General features: G+C 40.4%; 1 protein-coding gene across 8 annotated transcripts in view; it reads right to left on the minus strand.

The window, feature by feature from the left end:
- Positions 1-15,377, minus strand: part of DNAJB2 (DnaJ heat shock protein family (Hsp40) member B2) — a 31,874-nt gene extending 16,497 nt beyond the window's left edge. For 4 of the 8 annotated variants that reach the window (XR_004594171.3, XM_034433787.3, XM_034433786.3 and 1 more), the window contains exons 1-4: positions 15,088-15,377; positions 13,576-13,646; positions 6,157-6,248; positions 5,888-5,997 (exon numbers count right to left, since the gene is read on the minus strand). Coding sequence is in view for 6 of the 8 variants with exons in the window: in XM_034433787.3 (XP_034289678.1) it covers positions 5,888-5,997; positions 6,157-6,221 (175 nt within the window). In the remaining 2 variants the exon portion in view is untranslated. The remainder of the gene's footprint in view (positions 1-5,887; positions 5,998-6,156; positions 6,249-13,575; positions 13,647-15,087) is intronic. The other 4 variants (XR_015731091.1, XM_087881616.1, XM_087881615.1 and 1 more) reach the window with 1 other exon arrangement.
- Positions 15,378-18,692: the final 3,315 nt, after the last annotated feature.

The raw sequence follows: 18,692 nt of genomic DNA on the forward strand, positions 1-18,692 counted from the left end.
TCAAAGGAAAAGGAACTGTTTATGTTGAAGAGCTCGATGCATTCATTCCTGATGTTTATTATATACCAACAGCAACTAGTAATTTGCTTAGTCAGAGTCACTTGTCTAGAGCCTTAAAGTTCCAGGTTCACTACCTTGAAAAAGCAAGTTACATAGTTAAGAATGGAGATGTTGCTGAAACCATGTTAATTGGTGGTGTTTATTACTTAAAGCCAAAGCCTAAATCGCAAACACAGGCAAGTATACAAACTCCAAAAGAGGAGAGCACAGGCCCAGAGAGAGATCTTCCAGAGAGAGATCCTGTTGCTACTCCAAAGGCTCCTAGAGCCAACAAAAAGAAAATTAAGAAACAGGTTGCTCAGAGCAAGCCTGAGGTTCCTCATAAAAATGTTAATGTTGAGAATTCACTAACTGGTAAACCTTTGCATTCCAAGTGTATCCATAAGTGGCATAGAAGATTGGGGCATGCCAGTTTCCATGTTCTTAGGAAGATGCCAGAGTTCGCAAAAGGTTTGGATCTAAAGGGGTAAGGTGTTTTTGGATTGTGCTGTCTGCAAAAAGGCCAAATCCAAAGCAGCAGCCATTCCCAAACGCGCTACACGCCTGTCAACACGCATTTTTGATTTGGTTCACACTGACATAGTTGGTCCATTTCCGCCAACACTTGGTGGTAGAAAATATTTTTTAACAATTGTTGATAATTACTCTAGATATGGATATGTATATCCTATGAAAGAAAAATCTAAAACTTTTCAGATCTTTAAAGACACTGCAGCTCTTGTTTCTACCCAACACCAAGTTCGCATCGCCAGAATCCAGAGTGATCGTGGTGCTGAATTCATGTCTCAGTGTTTCCAGGACTGGATGCGTAAGAATTGAATTCTTCATCAGACGTCGGCTCCTTATACGGAGTTGCAGAACGATGACAAGGGGTCCTGCAAACCATGATGCGTTGTCTCCTAGAAGACGCCAACCTTAGTATGCCATACTGGGTGTAGCTATCAATTATACAAATTACCTTGTCAACCATACTTGAAGCAGTGTAATAAATCAGACTCCTTTCTTCATGATGTATGGCTACAAGCCAGATCTCAAGAACCTCCATATTTTTGGTTCATACGCTATGGTGAACATTCCCTTAAGCTCAAAGAAGAAAAGGAGGTCCAGCAGCAAAGAGACTGAGATTTATGGGTATTGATGACAACTCAAAGTGGAGTAAATTTATTGACTCTAAACATGTAATAGTGATTTCCCAATCTGCTAATTTTGAGGAAGATGTTGACTGGTCCAGGATACATTCCAATGATCCTGGAGTTTATTTTCCTAGAGATGATACTGCTGATGCTGCGCAGATTGATGATCAAGATTCCACTGGTTCTTCTCAACCTGATGTTCAGTCTTCGCAAGCCGCAGATGCTAACGCTAGCGACGAATGTGAGGACGAGGACGAAACGGAAGAAGAATGGATAACTGTTCCGAGGCGTTCCAAGAGGGCCACAAAAGGAATCCCTCCACAGCGATATTTGTGGCAACTGACAAAAACACCCTTGCCTTTGATTTGCAATGTTACACTTCCACCTAATACGTTCACACAAATCAAGCATCTTCCTGATTCATAGCAAGACAAATGGTATGAGGCAATACAGGTTGAAATGGACAGTCTAAAGAAACTTAAGGTGTTTAGACCTGCAAAACCTCCAGGAAACAAAAGGGTCATTGGCACTCGATGGGTCTACAGAATTAAAAAGAAGCCAAATGGTGAGTCATTGTACAAGGCCAGACTTGTAGCTCAGGGTTTCGCTCAACGTTATCCTGAGGACTACACAAATACCTACTCACCGACAATCCAAACTGAAAGTGTAAAAATTGCTTTAACCACTGCAACTATCCTTGGTTTAGAAGTTTTCCAGTTCGATGTTGACACAGCTTATCTACATGCTGACCTAGATGAAGAAATCTATATGAGGTCCTCCAGGGTTCCGACAGCAAGAAGGGGATACCTGGTTTCTAAACAAAAGTCTTTATGGTCTGAAACAGTCCGGTTTAATGTGGTACTTATGTTTTACTGACAAACTAAATTCAATGGGCTTTATTAAGTCCGAAACTGATGAGTGCGTGTTCACAAAAAGATCTAACAATACATATGAGATAGTTCTTGTTTATGTTGATGATATTGTTTACATTGGTCCAAATAAGAAAATGAGTGAAATTTTTGCCAAAGCTTTGCAGAGATATTTCACATTGAAATCTTTAGGTCATATTAGCACTTATTTAGGTGTTCAGATTGACAAAACACAGAAGGGGTTTAGTCTTTCACAAGAAGATAAAATTGAATAAATTTTGCATCATTGCAACATGAAGGATGCTAACACAACAAAAACACCCATGCAAACAGATTTTAACAACTTGACACATGAAGCAAGTCCTGAGTTCGAGGATCAAACACTTTATCGTTCAGTTATTGGGTCACTGTTGTATATTAGTAGTTGGACCAGATCCGACATTGCACTTAGTGTTAATCTCTTGTCTCGACACATAGGTAAGGCAAAACAGTTTCATTGGACATGCGCTAAGAAATTATTGAAATACCTAAAGCACACTAAACATATGAAGTTATTGTTAGAACCAACACATACTGATTATGCAGAATTATGTTGTTATGCAGATTCTGATTGGGCGAGTGATAAGAAATCACGTAAAAGTACTTCAGGTTATATGATGTTCTTAAATGGATGTCCTGTTTATTGGCAAGTGCGAAAACAGAATTTTGTTTCCTGTTCATCTACTGAAGCTGAATATGCTTGTGTTTCAGATGCATGTAATCCTCTAACATGGTTTGATGCTTTGGTCACAGATATCTGGACACGTCTGATCCAACTGATAAGTGATGGAAGACAATGAATCGGTGGTTTATATTTCTGAATCACATTTCACAGGTTCTAGGTCCACACACATTGACATCCGTTATAGAAATATAAAACAATTAGTGAAACAAGGTTTTGTAAAATTGCAGTATGTATCTACACATGATCAGATTGCAGACATGCTCAACAAACCGCTTCCAGCAGCTCAACACGAGTATCTGCATAAGAAGATGTGCCTTATTTGATGATGTACCTGGTATTCGCTCAACTGGCAAAGAAGGGGTTGTCACTGCGTTTTTGTATTTACCAAATGAGCTCTTATTTTTGAACTTTCAGACTTACCGTAGCTTGCCAAGTTCTTATCTCTAAGTTAACTGCACATGTCCACATTCCTTTCTTCTTCTCTAAAACTTTTCTTTGTTCTCCAGCCAAAAGAGGTAGCCGGGAAAGCTTCCAAGATGTAACTAATTAGATTAGTAAGATGTTTTATTTTCTTTATAACAAATAAATGAGTTTTTCTTAGAAAATATATCTTCGGGTTTATTTTCTTAAAGTATACTTCAAGGAAAGGTCACGATCCATCCTCTAATCAAGGTGCAATTACCCAAAAGCAGAATGGGATTAATTGCCACACTGACAGCCCACTCCCAATCTATTGCTGCCTCCTGAGTCCCAGCTGATGGCTAGAGGGAAAAAAACTGTTTAAATTCTTGCCGCAGGGCTTCAAAGGGCCGCCCTACAGCTGATCAGTGTTAAAAGAAAACAAATGAGTAGACCGGTGCCTGCAAAAATAGAAAAAACAGCCCCTTTCAGCTTCAGCATAGGTTAATTACCATAAATTGATTTGATCAGCCTCCCGACTCTCAGCTGATTTGCTCTCAGCTGTTTTGCGGAGGGCTCTGTTGCTAGATAGCTGCAAAGAGGTAAATTACTGGAGCAGATTTTTTTCCCCTAGCTATGCTGAAAAAACAAAACTGAAAGTAAAGCAGGGTCTTTGCTGCAATGTGACAAAATGAGACAGAGAGAGATTTCTTTTTCTTTTTCCTCACCAAAAAAGGTAGGTGCAAAACTGCAAACAATGGGAAATTTAGAGCAAAAGAGGAGGTTCAGGATATAAAACACAAAAGAAAAAAAAGCTCTATTTAACTAGGGAATTGTAATAATTGAGATACTATTAATTGTATATTGTGTTGAAAGCAGAAATGGTTAAGTTGTGGTTTGGAGGAATATATGGGGAAAATTATTTGGTTTATTATTATTGGTAAATATAATTAATTGATTTGTAAAAAATTGGATTGCATGGAAATAATTGGAATATTCATGTTCATATTGATTAATATACAAAAAGATAGTTATATAACTAATTGATTTATATTAAAATGTTGAATTTGTATTAAACAACTGTATTACATAATTACATAATTAACCAATGTGAGGATGGATATAAAAATAGATGACAATGCGAAGGGGTATAATATAGAATAGAAGGGAAAAATTGAATTCAATTAAGATTAGAGATGAGGATGAAGGGTAATATTGTTTTTTTTTAAAAATAGATGAGGAATAAATATGGCAAAAAGGAAATATAGAAATTGTAAATTTAATTGAAATGACTAAACACTGTTTAAATTTGTGAACCGGCCAAATACTCTGTTCAAAGAAAATACATTGTATGTTTGTATGTGTGTTTCTAATTATTGCTATTTATTCATATTTGTTCTCTTTTATTCTTTAAAGTTTAACAATTCATTCTTTATCTTAATATCTTTATATTTCTTTGGGGTTGGTTTTTTTCCCTTTCATCTTTTTTATTGTACAGCAATCTTTCTCCTCAAACCTACCACCTCTCTCTTTTCTTTCCTTCTTACTTTCTCTTCCCCCCCTTCTCCTCCCTACTTCCTTTTCCTTTCTCCTTCTCCTCCTCTCTTCCTCCCTCTCTTACCCTCACTCCTACTCTAATTTCCCTTCCCTTCCTTCATCCCTCTCTATTGCTGTATCCTTTTATGCATATGGACTACTCAGAGGGCTGAAAAAGTTATTTTTGACTGGTCCTCACACTTTTGACCAGTCCTCAAACTTACGACTGTCCTCACATTTTACATTTTTTGCCCTATCTTATCACCATGGTGAAGAGAAGCAGTTGTGAAATGAGTGACATGGTTGTTAAGAATGCTGCACGGGCATAAATGTGAGGATGGTCATAAGTGTGAGGACCAGTCAAAAGTGCAAGGACCTGTCAGAAATGACTTTTTTCAGCCCTCTGAATAGTCCCTATACACATAGCCATGGCCACCCGGCCACATGACCAGCTAGCCATGCCCACCCAGTCACATTACCTCAAAGCCATGCCCACAAAATAAGCCACAATTTTTTTACTGGTAGTAAAAAAATTTAGAACCCACCCCTGGTTGGGGGTCACCACAACATGAGGAACTGTATTAAAGGGTCGCGGCATCAGGAAGGTTGAGAACCACTGTTCTAGAATATGAGCACACTTAACACGAAGGAGTAAAACAAATACCTGGACCAAGATCTCCAAGTTACTAAGGTCCCTGAACAAAAATAAGCTTCTTTAACGGCCTGCGCAGGCTTTGCAGATGCTGGCTGATATGTTATCTTAAATCAGCACTTGCATTTTTAAACAGGAACTAGAGTGTAACCACAAACCCTAACTAGTGCTGACCTCCACTTTATTATTCTGCTTATCCCTCTATAAGCAGAAAATGTAAGCCATGTTTTGATTGGCATTTGACATAATTACTGGTCAACAGCAGCAGCCTAGAAACCAGGTCCCGAATAGATAATTCTCTGTCAACCCAACTCACAGGGTTGTTGTGGGAAAAATAGGAGGAGGAAGTAAGTATGTTGGCTCCTTTGAATTATTTATAAAAACTATAAAGGCAGCATAAAAATCTAATAAATAAGTAAATAGCCCCACCTATTTGGCCAGTATCTTGGATAGAGACCAAAGCAGTCAAAATGGCTGAGGAATGAGGGGGGAAAAGCCAAAAGCAATTGCTTACTGTCAGACAGAACCTCGTAGGCCTCTGCTATCTCCTTAAACTTCTGCTCAGCATGTTCCTTGTTATCTGGGTTTTTATCTGGGTGCCATTGCAGGGCTTTCTTTCTGTACCTGTGGATAACAACACAGAGGGTAGTATATACCTGTGCGGGATCCCATTCCATGAGATTCTAGGTTATGATAGAACACGCTAGGCACAAGATTGTGAAAAGGGTTATCTTGGCACTCATGTGGGTGGTCTCTGGTAAAAATAGAAAGAATGCAACTCACGCCTTTTTTATGTCGTCTGGAGAGGCATTGCGGGGCACCCCCAGCGCTTCGTAGTAATCCACCATTGTGTCCACTTATCTTATGCAGGGAAACTAGATTAGGAAAGAGAGAATACAAGGCCTTTCTTAATAGTTTGCAGTAGGATAACCTAGAGAATAACTTTCATAATTTGCAACAAGCCAAGGAGAACGAGTTATCACATTAGTGTTTTTCAGTAACACGCCAAGTCAATGAAATACCCAAAATAATATTATCTCTGTGTAACACAGGATCACCAGTGGTGGATTGCCCCCGGTTCAGACCGGTTCTATATAACCGGTAGTAAAACCGGCGACAGGCTCCGCCCACTGACCCTGATGTCATTACAAGCGATCTGCGCATGCGCGCGCGATCCCATTGCGAACCGGTAGTAAAGGTAAGTAGAACCCACCCTGAGTATCACCCAATGTAGCTCACAGCCCATCCTGCACTTCATACAGACTGATTGACAACTGTCCCACCAAAGACCAGAAAGCCAAGCAAGAGGAAATTCTGTGAATAGCCTAGAAGCAGCATATGGAATTATACCCATTCTGCCATTGCAGTTTGCTTCTCTAACCAATTTATCTCAGAGCTTCTTCGCAAGTTAAAAAATAAGTTGGTAGTATGTATATATCAATTATGCCATGTGTGTACATACACTTAAAATGGGAATAAGGGCACAAGACAGACTTCTTTCCTGTGCTCTTATTCCCATTTTATGTAAACCCACCACATACAGTGGTATGCAAAAGTTTAGGCAGTTTGAAGAAATTGATTGCTTAAATGAATCTCAAATGGAAGGTGATACAAACCTCTAGGTGAAACAAAGACGACATCTTTCTGGAATCATGAAAGCATATATATTATTTATCTGGATTTGCTTACAGATTCAAATACGAAAACAGTGGTTGGTGAGAATATTTGAAACTCTCTTTTGGCAAAAATGAAAACCGTCAAATGTATATCCAGCTATATCCAGCTAAGAGTCCTGAATTTTTTCCCACTCTTCCTTGCAGTATCTTTCTAGCTTAGAAACAGTCTTAGATTTCCTTGCATGCATTGCATGTTTGAGATCTCCTCAACTGGTTTTCAGTAAAATTCAAGTCTAGGAATTGTGAAGGCTTTATAAAACTTTTATCTTTCTTTCCAGTAAAGTATGTTTTGGACTTGCTGAAATATCCAGTCTCTTTTCAGCCTGTTTTTTTCACTGACTGGCTTTTTTGCATCCAGTCTGAATTCAATTTATAAAATCCTTGATGGCCCGAGACAAAATGGAACTAGTGAAGCTTCTTTCCCCAGATGTTCTTACCTAAAATCATATTTGGAAGCCCTGTACCAGGTGCTCTCATATTATGCATTGTAGAGAGTGGCTGCTTGGAAATAGGCCTTTTCCATGGGATTTTCCCCCACCCCGCCCCTCCATATTGGAATGCCTTCTCTCTGAGCAATGGCAGTACTGGGATGCATGGTTGTATCCACATTAGGGAAATGGAGAACAGGGAATTACAATGCAACCTTTCCCTTCCCTTTTGCATGTGCATTGTATCTGCCTTCAAACAGGGTGGGGCTTATATTGCAATGTTCTATCTGCCCTCTTGCCAATTCTAACCCTCTCAAGAAACCTTGCTATTAGTGAATTATGTTGGCCTTTCGAGTTCAGATCTTTCTACAGGTACTCCTTGCTTAGCAACTAAAATTAGGATTGGCAACACCATTGTTAAGCATGGTCACTAAGCGGAAAATTACTTGACCGAAACAGGCTCACAACCCAGTCAGTCATTAGGCATTATCAGGATCATTATGGGAAATAATTTGTGACCACAACTTACGATTTTACTTCCATGTTCTGCATTAACTGTGCTTGTTACAAATACATTGGGAAGCATGTAAATGACAATCACGTGACCACAGAATGTTGCCATGGTTATAAATGTGGAGACCGGTCACAAAGCTTTCTTTTATGTACACTGAGAGCATATGCACGAAGACAAATTCCTTGTGTGTCCAATCACACTTGGCCAATAAAAAATTATATTCTATTTTATTCCATTTTATACCATCATAATTTTGAATGGTCACTAAATGAGGCAGTCTGTGAGTGAGGATTACTGTATTCTTTCAGTAATCTTAATCAATTGATATATTAATTTATAGTACTTAGAAGCATTTTAATTACACAGACTGCTTTTATTTTTATTTGTTTATATTTTGTATTTCTTAAACACCCATCTCGCTCAGATTATTTACTATTGTTGTATATTTTAATTATTGTGCACTATAATTGTTTATAATTTTGATAAAATTAGTGTATTGTCACTAATCAAACTCAAGGCTAATCAAACTTTTAATATAAAAGGAATTTTTTAAATTATAATGAATTTCATAAATTATCCACTATGTGGAAAAAAATAATTTGGTCTGTTTCAGGATTGTTCTAAATTAAACATCTTGTTCTAAATTAAAAACTTGATATCCTCCTAAAAATACTTTATAAATTGAAGTTTTTTAGATTAGAATTTCAAATACCAGTAATTCAAAGACCAAACTCTTACACTTCTCTATCACTCTCAATTCTATTCTAACAGGATATAATAGGCATCATCTCTTCCTCTACCACACTGGTTCTTAAATATTAAGAAGTGTTTACATCCCCAATACTTAATTTACCTAAATGAAATTATGCAAATATTATAATTTTCATTAGATAGGGCTGAATGCATCCATTTTAAGTTAGCAACTTAGCACTAGCAAGTACAGTATGCTCTAAGCAAGATCTGTTGTCCCAGGAATGGCACTCTTTCCTTTTTGGCTAGCATTCCCCAGCCCACAGCTACCAGATGTGAGTGTCACAACTCTCATAAATCTCATAGGTGACAGAAGCTGTAGTCTAACAAGCCTAATCTTGATGACCAGATATGGAGAAGACGACACAGGCCAATGGATCAGTTCCAAAACCATTAAATCAGCCAGCAATATTTAGCTATTTTCACAGGAAGCTTTATTTAAAAAGAAAATAGTTCGACCATTTGCAAAGTAAAAATGAAACCTATGTATCTGAGATAAGTTTATATATAGATAAGTCTATATTCATGTTTCTCTTTCACTTCCTTTCACATTATAAGTAGAATCAAACAGACACCTCAAAAGTGAATGACTTGTCCCATGTGAAATAAGAGGATGAGATACAAGAGGACAGGAGTCCCCAACTTGGGAATGAGGATAGTTTGCCTCTGGCATGCCGACGGTTTCCATTAAAACTCACGATAAAACTCACCCAGTAGCTGAAAAGCAGTTTGTGGCTCAGGGGTGGCTTTAAAGGGCAAAGCAAGTACATTCCAATCCCCACCCTCAGAACTGCTATGAAAGTTTTGAAATGTCTGCCACGCCATTTTTGGGGTGATGGCCCAGAGTCACCAGATGACTCGTGAAGCCCTTCAGAAGACTCAGTGGTTCAGATGCAGCCCATGCTCAACACAAGTAGTCCTTGACTTACAACAGTTCATTTAGTGACCGTTCAAAGTCACGTCGTCATTGAAAAAAGTTATGACCATTGTGACCATTTTTCACATTTATAACCGTTGCAGTATCCCCATGGTCATGTGATCAAAATTCAGACGCTTGGCAATTGACTCATATTTATGACGATTGCAGTGTCCCAGGATCATGTGATCACCTTGTGCGACCTTCTGTCAAGCAAAGGTCAAGGGAGAAGCCAGATTCACTTAACAACCGGGTTAGTAACTTAACACCTGCAGTGGTTCATTTAACAGCTGTGGCAAGAAAGGTCGTAAAATGGGGCAAAATTAACGGTTTCGTTTAGCAACAGAAATTTTGGGCTCAAAATCAAGTCAAGGACTACCTTTATTCAATTGCCTACATCAGCCATAAATATCTATAGAGCTGAAGTTCACTGAATACATTACATTACTCAAGAAAGTAACAATTTCTCATACAACACCATAAATGCATCAATGAAACCAAACCTGAGCCAACTAATTTCCTATATCCCTTCTCATGCCATTTGGATCTGGCCAAATATATATATTTCTTTCTTTCTTTTGGCCCTATATTTCTTATAGGGCTAAAATCTACTTTACAAGGGATTAATGGCTTAGGGGGTACTTACTTACTTAGATAACATAGTATCTTCAATTACAGAAACCTAAAAGTTGTTGCTTTCCTAAAGGAAAAATATAGAACTCTGCCCGAGTAATGTAACACTTCCTCTTTTTTTTTTTTTTAAGATGGGGTTTTTCCACCCTGCAGCCTTCAGCTGAGTGGTGACATCCAGCAGGTTCTGACAGGTTCTGGAGAACCGGTAGCGGAAATTTTGAGTAGTTTGGAGAACCGGCAAATATCACCTCTGGCTGGCCCCAGAGTGGGGTGGGAATGGAGATTTTGCAATATCCTTCCTCCAGGAGTGGGGAGAGAATGGGGATTTTGCAGTATCCTTCCCCTGCCACGCCCACCAAGCCACGCCCACAGAACCGGTAGGGAAAAATTTTAGATTTCACCCCTGCTTCAGGTGCTTGAAACCTGTGCACATACTGTACCATTAGACGGAACAAATACCACAATTTTTCAGTTCTTCCTTTCTCTTGAAAGGGAAACTTGGTAGAACTCTTGTCAATTTCCATCAGGTCAAAGAAGGGGAAAAACACAGTTGAACCATCAGTCTTCTAAAGCAGGCAGCCTAGAAGGCAGAGAGCGGGGAAGGAAGGGTGGGCTGGGGGTATACCAACAGGAATGGAGGGATTTGTGTAGGACAGTAGGAAGCCCAGCAGATAGGCTTGATTGTTGAACTCACATGAGCAGAAGAGGACTTCTGACTACTTCTGACGTGGAGAAAAGATTTCCCCTCAGGGGAAGGCTGAGACCACATCACCTGTCTTGCCCTCCTTAAATAATAGGTGGTTGGCCTTGTGCTGCGGCAAGGAGGAAGTGCAGATCAGCCCTAATTTGCAGAGGAAATGGCTCTGACAAACCTGTGCAAATTAATACAGGCAGTCCTCGACTTACGACCACAACTGAGCCCAAAGTTTCTGTTGCTAAGTGAGGCATTTGTTAAGTGAATTTTGTCTCATGTTATGACCTTTCTTGCCTAAGTTGTTAAGTGAATCACTGCAGTTGCTAAGTTAGTAATACAATTGTTAAATGAATCTGGCTTCTCCATTGACGTTGCTTGTCAGAAGGTTGCAAAAGGTGATCCCATGACCCTGGGACACTGCAAACATCATAAATATGAACCAGTTGCCAAGCATCTTAATTTTGATCATGTGACTAGGGGGATACAGCAACAGTTCATAAGTGTGAAAAGCGGTCATAAGTCACTTTTTTTCAGTACTGTTGTAATGTTGAAGTCACTAAATGAATGAAAAGAGCCTCAAAAATGGGCTGAAAAAAGGCCCAAAAAAGGCCCCAAAACAGGGCATGTGGAGGCCAAAAAATGGCCGGCGGGTGGGTGGGGCTTCAGCAATATTCAGTCTATAAGACACACAGACATTTTCACCCCCTTTTGGGAGACAAAAAAGTGTGTCTTATAGTCCGAAAAATACGATATATCACAGAGGATTTTTGAATGGTTCTGCTTGGCCCGCATCAGGTTCTAAAACTATCTTTGGGATTCGGTTCCTATAACAATCTTCTCTGATCCCTCTGGAAGCACATACAAGTGCCTGTATTTAGCACCTGGTCTTTCTACCTGTAATTTGGCCCCTTGAGCTCAATTCAGACACACAATCATTTACTCCTTGACACCCAACAACATGGGGTTACCTAGCACCATCTGGGGAACTGCTTCTGTTTACTTCAGCCACTGCCATCTACTCCACAGAATTGCCTCAACTAATGGGGAGTTCCTTTCAAAAAAATCACCCACATTTCCCAGTCAAATTTTGCCCTGGGTCTCAGAGATGGGGAATCCCAGATCTCACTGTGACCCACTCCAATTCAAAGGCAGAACAGGGAAGCACCCAAGATGACCGAGTCTCCAGCACTCAAAGGCTGCTGTTGGCGCAGATCTTCTGCATTAAGTATCATTAAGTAGTTTAACAATTATTATGTCTCAACAGATGGCAGCACCTGGCTGACCTTGGGAGGTAAGCAGGGCTGGGCCTATTTAATACTTGGGATAGAAAGCATTCAGGAAATCCCAGGTCTGCAGGCTAAATTGGGAAGTCAAAACTCCTGGAAGAAATTACTACCTGGATGTGTCCATAAAGTCATGAGAAGTATGCCTAGATCTTTAAGAGATAGAAGGTTGCAGGAAGAGCAAGAACAGCTGCTCTGACAATACTAGACCAAACTTGCTTTTGGGAGAATACAGGTTGCCCTTATTTAGCAACCATTTGCAGTGATGAAAAAGTAATTTGAAGACCAGTCCTCATATTTATGGCCTTCCGCAGGTCTGTATAGCCTAGGAAAGTTGAAGGTTATAAGCACAGTTGCAGTTTCACTTAGCAACTGCTGTGTTTGTTTGCCAACCAAGTTGCAGGTCCCAACTGTGGTCGCTAAATGAGAACGACCTCAATTGATTCAGCAATGTTGCAGTTTTGTTCTGAAGTTCAGCTCAGTTTAGACTTTCTAGCCTCATCATTCAAACTTGCAATCAGAAGACTGCAAAGGAGTTACACCCTACAAGGAAGTGTCATATGGACTCAACTGATTGCTCCTGAATTCAAAATATTCACTTCATACTCCTTGCAGTACAAGATACTAAGATAGAGGCCTTCAAACTTGGCAGCTTTAAGTCTTGTGGACTTCAACTCCCAGTATTTTCCAGCCAGCTTAATTTAGCTGGCTGGAGAATTCTGGAAGTTGAATCCCACAAGTCTTAAAGCTGCCAAGTTTGAGGAGCCCTGTACTAAGATGATCTCCTGAACTAAACAAAATGACTAGAGTTAGTTCATTTGCATCTTTGTTAATACATTCAACACAATTTTCCTCTTTGCTGGTATTTCCTGTATGATTTCCACCTCTTCCATCAATGTCTCTTCAACAAAATAAGCAAAGATTGAATAGATGGGGGCACCAAGCAAAAATAATCCCAGCATTTCCGAGTAACCCTAGATTTTGCATTCACTCTGCCTCAGAATAGTTTAAAGCAGATTGCACTCCGGGGTTTTTAACTATCTAGGGCAGTGTTTCTCAACCTTGGAAGCTTGAAGATGGGTGGACTTTAACTCCCAGAATCCCCCAGCCAGCACTGCTGGCTGGGGGATTCTGGGAGTTGAAGTCCACCCATCTTTAAGCTACCAAGGTTGAGAAACACTGATCTAGGGGAAAAAGGAATGTGATTCTTTTCTTTCCCATGACATATAAAGATGTAGAAGTCTTTTGTTATCTGATGGTAATCAATAACCAAACAATCTTTCCCAACAATTTTGCTTCCTTCCTTACCTTCTTGTCTCTGTTGTGATGAAGTAACAGAGGCAGAAACAGCTTCAACAACAGAAAGGGGACTTCCTCCTCTGGAAAAGAAGCAGAAACAATCCCATCCTTTATTGCTCCTTCAGCATCCTTTTGCATTAAAAATTCTTGATGATGCCTCCTACACACACACACACACACACACACACACCAATGGTCCACTCTAATTAAATTGGAGCTTCAAAACTCATGACCAGTTCCCTGCAGTGTGCAAAGAAATGCTATTAGGATCTGTCTTGTCTCTGTCCATGGATATTTTAGTTCTAATGACATGCTGGACACATACTATGCTCTAAGAATGGTTTCCCAGGCTCAAATATGTGGAAATGCTGAACTGTCAGTTTTTCTAACCTTGCCTTCCCAGAAAGGCATGATAATAACGCCACCCCATGGGATATCAATTTTAAAATGTCATTTTTCACCAGTCATCATGATCTAGGCAAATTTTATCAGATTACTATTCTGGAAATTAAATCCTTCTACCAATCTCACCAAGCCTAAATCATGTTAAACATGGCCCGTCTTTCCAATTCCTCCCAGTTAATTTTTCTAATTAACTCTTCAGGGATGTGTTGTTTTTTTTAAAAAAAAAACCCCAATACTCCTCAGCAGCTCCATCGTGCTCAGGCCACTTTACAACACGGAGTAGCAACCTGCTGCGTTCGGAGTCGGGAAAGAGCCCGGTCTGCCTGCGCTCTCCCGCGGGGAACTGGTATCGCTTTTCCTCGTGACAAATGCATATTTTGCTACCAAAAAAAAAAAAAGAGGGGGGGGGCAGTTGCGGATCTCGCTCTGTTTTTGTTTTGTTTTCGTTTGCTTCAGCGGACCAAGAGACGACATCCGGCCTTAGAGGCGGATCGCGTTTCAGCTTCTCGAGGATTCTAATGGATTCTAAATGGAATCTCCGCGCTAACCAGGCCGGGCGCCGTGCACCCCATTGTCCGGGTGGCAAAATAAACAACCATCCCAGCGTTGACTTTTAGGGCTGGCGAGGTTTCTTATCTATGCATTTGGAGATCAATGCAAAACCCAGGCGCCGTCTGTCTTGCCTGTCCCCTTTAGTACGTACGCTCCTCGTCCTCCGTTTTAGCGCACCGGGAATAGTAACCATCCCCTGGGCGCGCACATCGAATGGGGCCGAATCGAGCCATCCCTAACACTACTTGTTCCCAAAAGGCGAGTCATCATCATCATCATCATTTCAGTCACCAAGAATCTGTAATTTGGGGGGGGTGGGGTTGGATTCAACATCGCCAATAGATTTGCAAGTAGGAGTCACTGTTTCCCCCGATCCATTGACGGATGGCTGCTGCTGCGATTGCATTCCTATCTTGGGGAGGGGGCAGATCTGCATTTCCAGGGGTCTCGGTGCCGCTAAGGTCCCGACGGCGCCCCGTCTAATGCTACCGCACGGCGAACCGGTGGGGGAAAGGGATGCAACGGGTTGCTAAAGCCATCTTTCACCCAACGCCGGGGACGCACCTTACCACCGGAGGAGGCTCCGTCCGGATTCCACCATGGCCACGAGCAGCTCTTACGCGCGGCCCAACGCGGGTTTTTTTTTTTTTTTTTTTCCCTTTTCTTTCCCCTACGCTCCGGCCTCGGTCGCTCTGCTGCTGTCAAGTGAGTGAGAAGGGAGGCCGGCTCCTGCCTGGGCCCGCCCGACGATTGGCGGGGTCCGCCACCAATAGAACGCGCGCATCCCCATTGTAACGTCAGAGCGTCGCCCTTTGAACTGGTGAGGTAAAGGCAACCCGATCCAGACAACAGCTGGGTTAAGATTCCCTCTCCGGGCTGGGCACGCGGAGCCCCACCTAGCGCCGCACGCGGTGCATCCTTGCTGCATCACTGTGCCTAAGCATTTGCAGTCAGAAGCCGCCGTGGCCTTTTTTTTATTTGGGGGGGGATACAATTGAAGCGTCCGCCCGCTTGTCAAGATTTGATTAGATGCCTCCCCTCCCTCTCTATTTTTTATTTTTCAAATGGATGAGATGCGGCCGCGGATCTCAATTTTAGCTTTTCTCTTCCCCCACCCCCCGATTTTTTTTGCTGCCCAGGGCTGAATGGAATGGAATTTTTTATTGGCCAAGGAATTTGTCTTGGTGCATATGCTCTGCTAATGTTTGACTTTTTGTGAGCATGCAGAGAATTTGGCTTGTAAGTCCCAAGAAACACTGTTTAGCCGTACATATGAAATAATAGGTACAATGCAGGGGTGAAATCCATCAGGTTCTAACAGGTTCTGGAGAACTGGTAGCAGAAATTTTGAGTAGTTCGGAGAATCGGCAAATACCACCTCTGGCTGGCCTCAGAGTCGGGTGGGAATGGGGATTTTGCAATATCCTTCCCCCAGGAGGGGAGGGAATGGAGATTTTGCAAAATCCTTCCCCTGCCACGCCCAACAAGCCACGCCCACAGAACTGGTAAGAAAAAAATTTGGATTTCACCCCTCCTCTCGGGGTACATAAAAGAAAAGATACGTTCATCAAGAATCTTAAGTAGGAATAGGAAGAAGGATTTAGGGCGTGTTTATAGCACCCCTGCACTCAAAACAGCCCTGCAGTATAATCAAGAGACTGACATTTTTAAGATAGTCTGACAGAGTCCTTAAGCTTTTTCCTTAAAGATTTTATCTTATGAATATATAAATAGAGTTGTGTGAAAACCTGCAGGTCTACTTGCATAGTATATGAATACAGTGATAGATTGGATGGCAAAAATCGGCAACAGTGACTTGCCTTTTTCGGTTGCTGCTGCTGCTGTTACTGTTGTTGGGTTTTTAAATTTTTATCCTTTTTTTTTTCACATACAACTCAAAGTGACAACCATACCTCATAATTCTTCCTCCTCTTTTTCCCCCTCCACCACTACAACCGTGTGAGGTGGGTTGGGCTAGAGAGAGTGATGAGTTGTCCAAATGGCTTTCCTGCCTGAGATGGGAGTAGATAGAAGTCAGTTTCCTGGTTTCTAAGACAGCATTTTCACCAGAACACCAAACTGGTTCTTACTGATGGACCAAACACGTCAGAGTTCCCAATCTTAAAAGGTTTTTTTTTAAAAAAATGGGGAGCTTGTGCAGCAGAAAGATTGAAATCAGCAATAGAAGGACTAAATTGTGATGCCCCAGATATCTGGAGAGCTGAGTGGAAAAAAGTGCCTGGATTTACAGAGCTATAAGATAATTTGGTGGTTGACAGTTTAATGTGTTGCGTGAATCCAGCTATGGCTTCACATGTCAAATTGTGTCAATTGTGCTATATTCAATCAGCAGTCTGACCTGCATGTTGAGACCATTAGAAAGTCTCATATAAATTATAGATCACTCACAGTGCACAATTGCCTTCTGGTTACTGCAGATAATTAGAAATTATCAAGTATGTTGGACTGCTGCCTTCATAGTGTTTTTTTTTAATTCCAGAATATAATGGAATACAGAAATTAAGTATCATTCATCAGATATATCTTTCACTGGCCCAATGTATCATATGTCAATAGGGACAACCTTCCTTTGAATTAATAATTTGAATGGAAAAGTAATTGCACATGTACAGGGTCAAGTTTTGTATCACTGACAATTTTTCCATGTACCTAGTAAAAGAATGTGAAGTTCAGTAGCATATAAACGTACATGCCTCTTTTTATTTTTTAGAACAATCTCTCAGAAACAGTTATAGGAGCAATTAAATGTTCTTGGCCCTTAATTATGATCCTTTTCTAAATAAACTATAGTGTGTCTTATAAGTGGATAAAAAGTAAAAATTTCCTGAAGGTGAGTTCAACTTCTGGGTTTTTGATAATATGGAAATGGTTTGCTATTGCCTTCTTTCAAGCAGATGGATAAAATATCAGATTTCTCCTTTATAGTGCATAGCACAATAGAAACCATACTTGGTAGTTTACACAGATTTTTTTGGTTTGTTTTTAGTCCACATCTACAGTTATACCTTATGTTCTACAGTGGAATTTCTTATATACGAGGATTTGAAAGTACCGTATTCATCCTGTATGTTTCTAGAATGACTAGCAAGAGTCTGTAGTACAGTGGACTAAAGCACTGTTATTAACATCTGCTGCTTGCAATTACTGCAAGTTCGAATCTTACCAGGCTCAAGGTTGACTCAGCCTTCCATCCTTTCAAAGGTAGGTGAAATGAGGACCCAGATTTTGGGGGCAATAAGCTGACTTTGTATAAATATACAAAAGTATGAAGGCTATTGCTTAACGCATTGTAAGCTGCCCTGAGTCTCCGGAGAAGGGCGGCATATAAATTAAAGCAAAAAAAAAAAAAAAGTGTCTGCATTTTCAATGATTGCGTAGAACAGGTTCAACGTGCATAGTTACAGTATCATACCTTAATTTATTCCTTTTCAACCAACTATTTAAAAAAGCAGAACTGCCCAGTTATACACTTGCTGTCTGTGTGGTCCATAAACTCTGTCAATACTTATTTGTGAAAGAATTTGATGGTGGAAGGCCAGACGCTATCTCAGCTAGTTTCATTGAATTTTTATTCAGCCCGTTTCCAGTCACAGGCACACCTTCTGCACCATCATTTAATTACAGAATTTACATGAAAAAAGATGGTAACCCTGAATTTAAGACCTCTGCAAAAGGAACATCAAACAAAAAACTGATTGCCCACTTTCACTACCATATTCTCTGCGGTTCTAAAGCAACCTGTTCATTTAAAATATTGGTGGAAAATGTACTTTGGGGTAAATGCTAATACCTGGGAATTATGCCTCTTCTTTATAGATTGAGGGGAGATTAAAATGCTGGATACAGCAGGCTTTTGGTTTCATCCAGCAGAAGAGTGTTGTGTCTATTTTTTTTTTATTTTAAAGGAATTTTTCAGAAAACCAGACTCTTCCATGATTTAACTTAATTCCCTCTAAAACATTTTCTTTGAGAATTCTTTAGATATGTACACTGAAATGCTAAATTTTATGTTGTGGACAAATTATGCGGATTAAATTTATACATTTCACTGATCTTAGACATTTCTTCTAGCTCCCAATTAGAAGGACCTTAGCAGAGGAACATCTGGAGAACGTCTCCAGGGAATAATGCGATTATGGAGACCAATA

Source organism: Pantherophis guttatus, chromosome 1 (assembly GCF_059756535.1).
Source record: "Pantherophis guttatus breed Tessera chromosome 1, ASM5975653v1, whole genome shotgun sequence".
Taxonomy (NCBI): Eukaryota; Metazoa; Chordata; class Lepidosauria; order Squamata; family Colubridae; genus Pantherophis; species Pantherophis guttatus.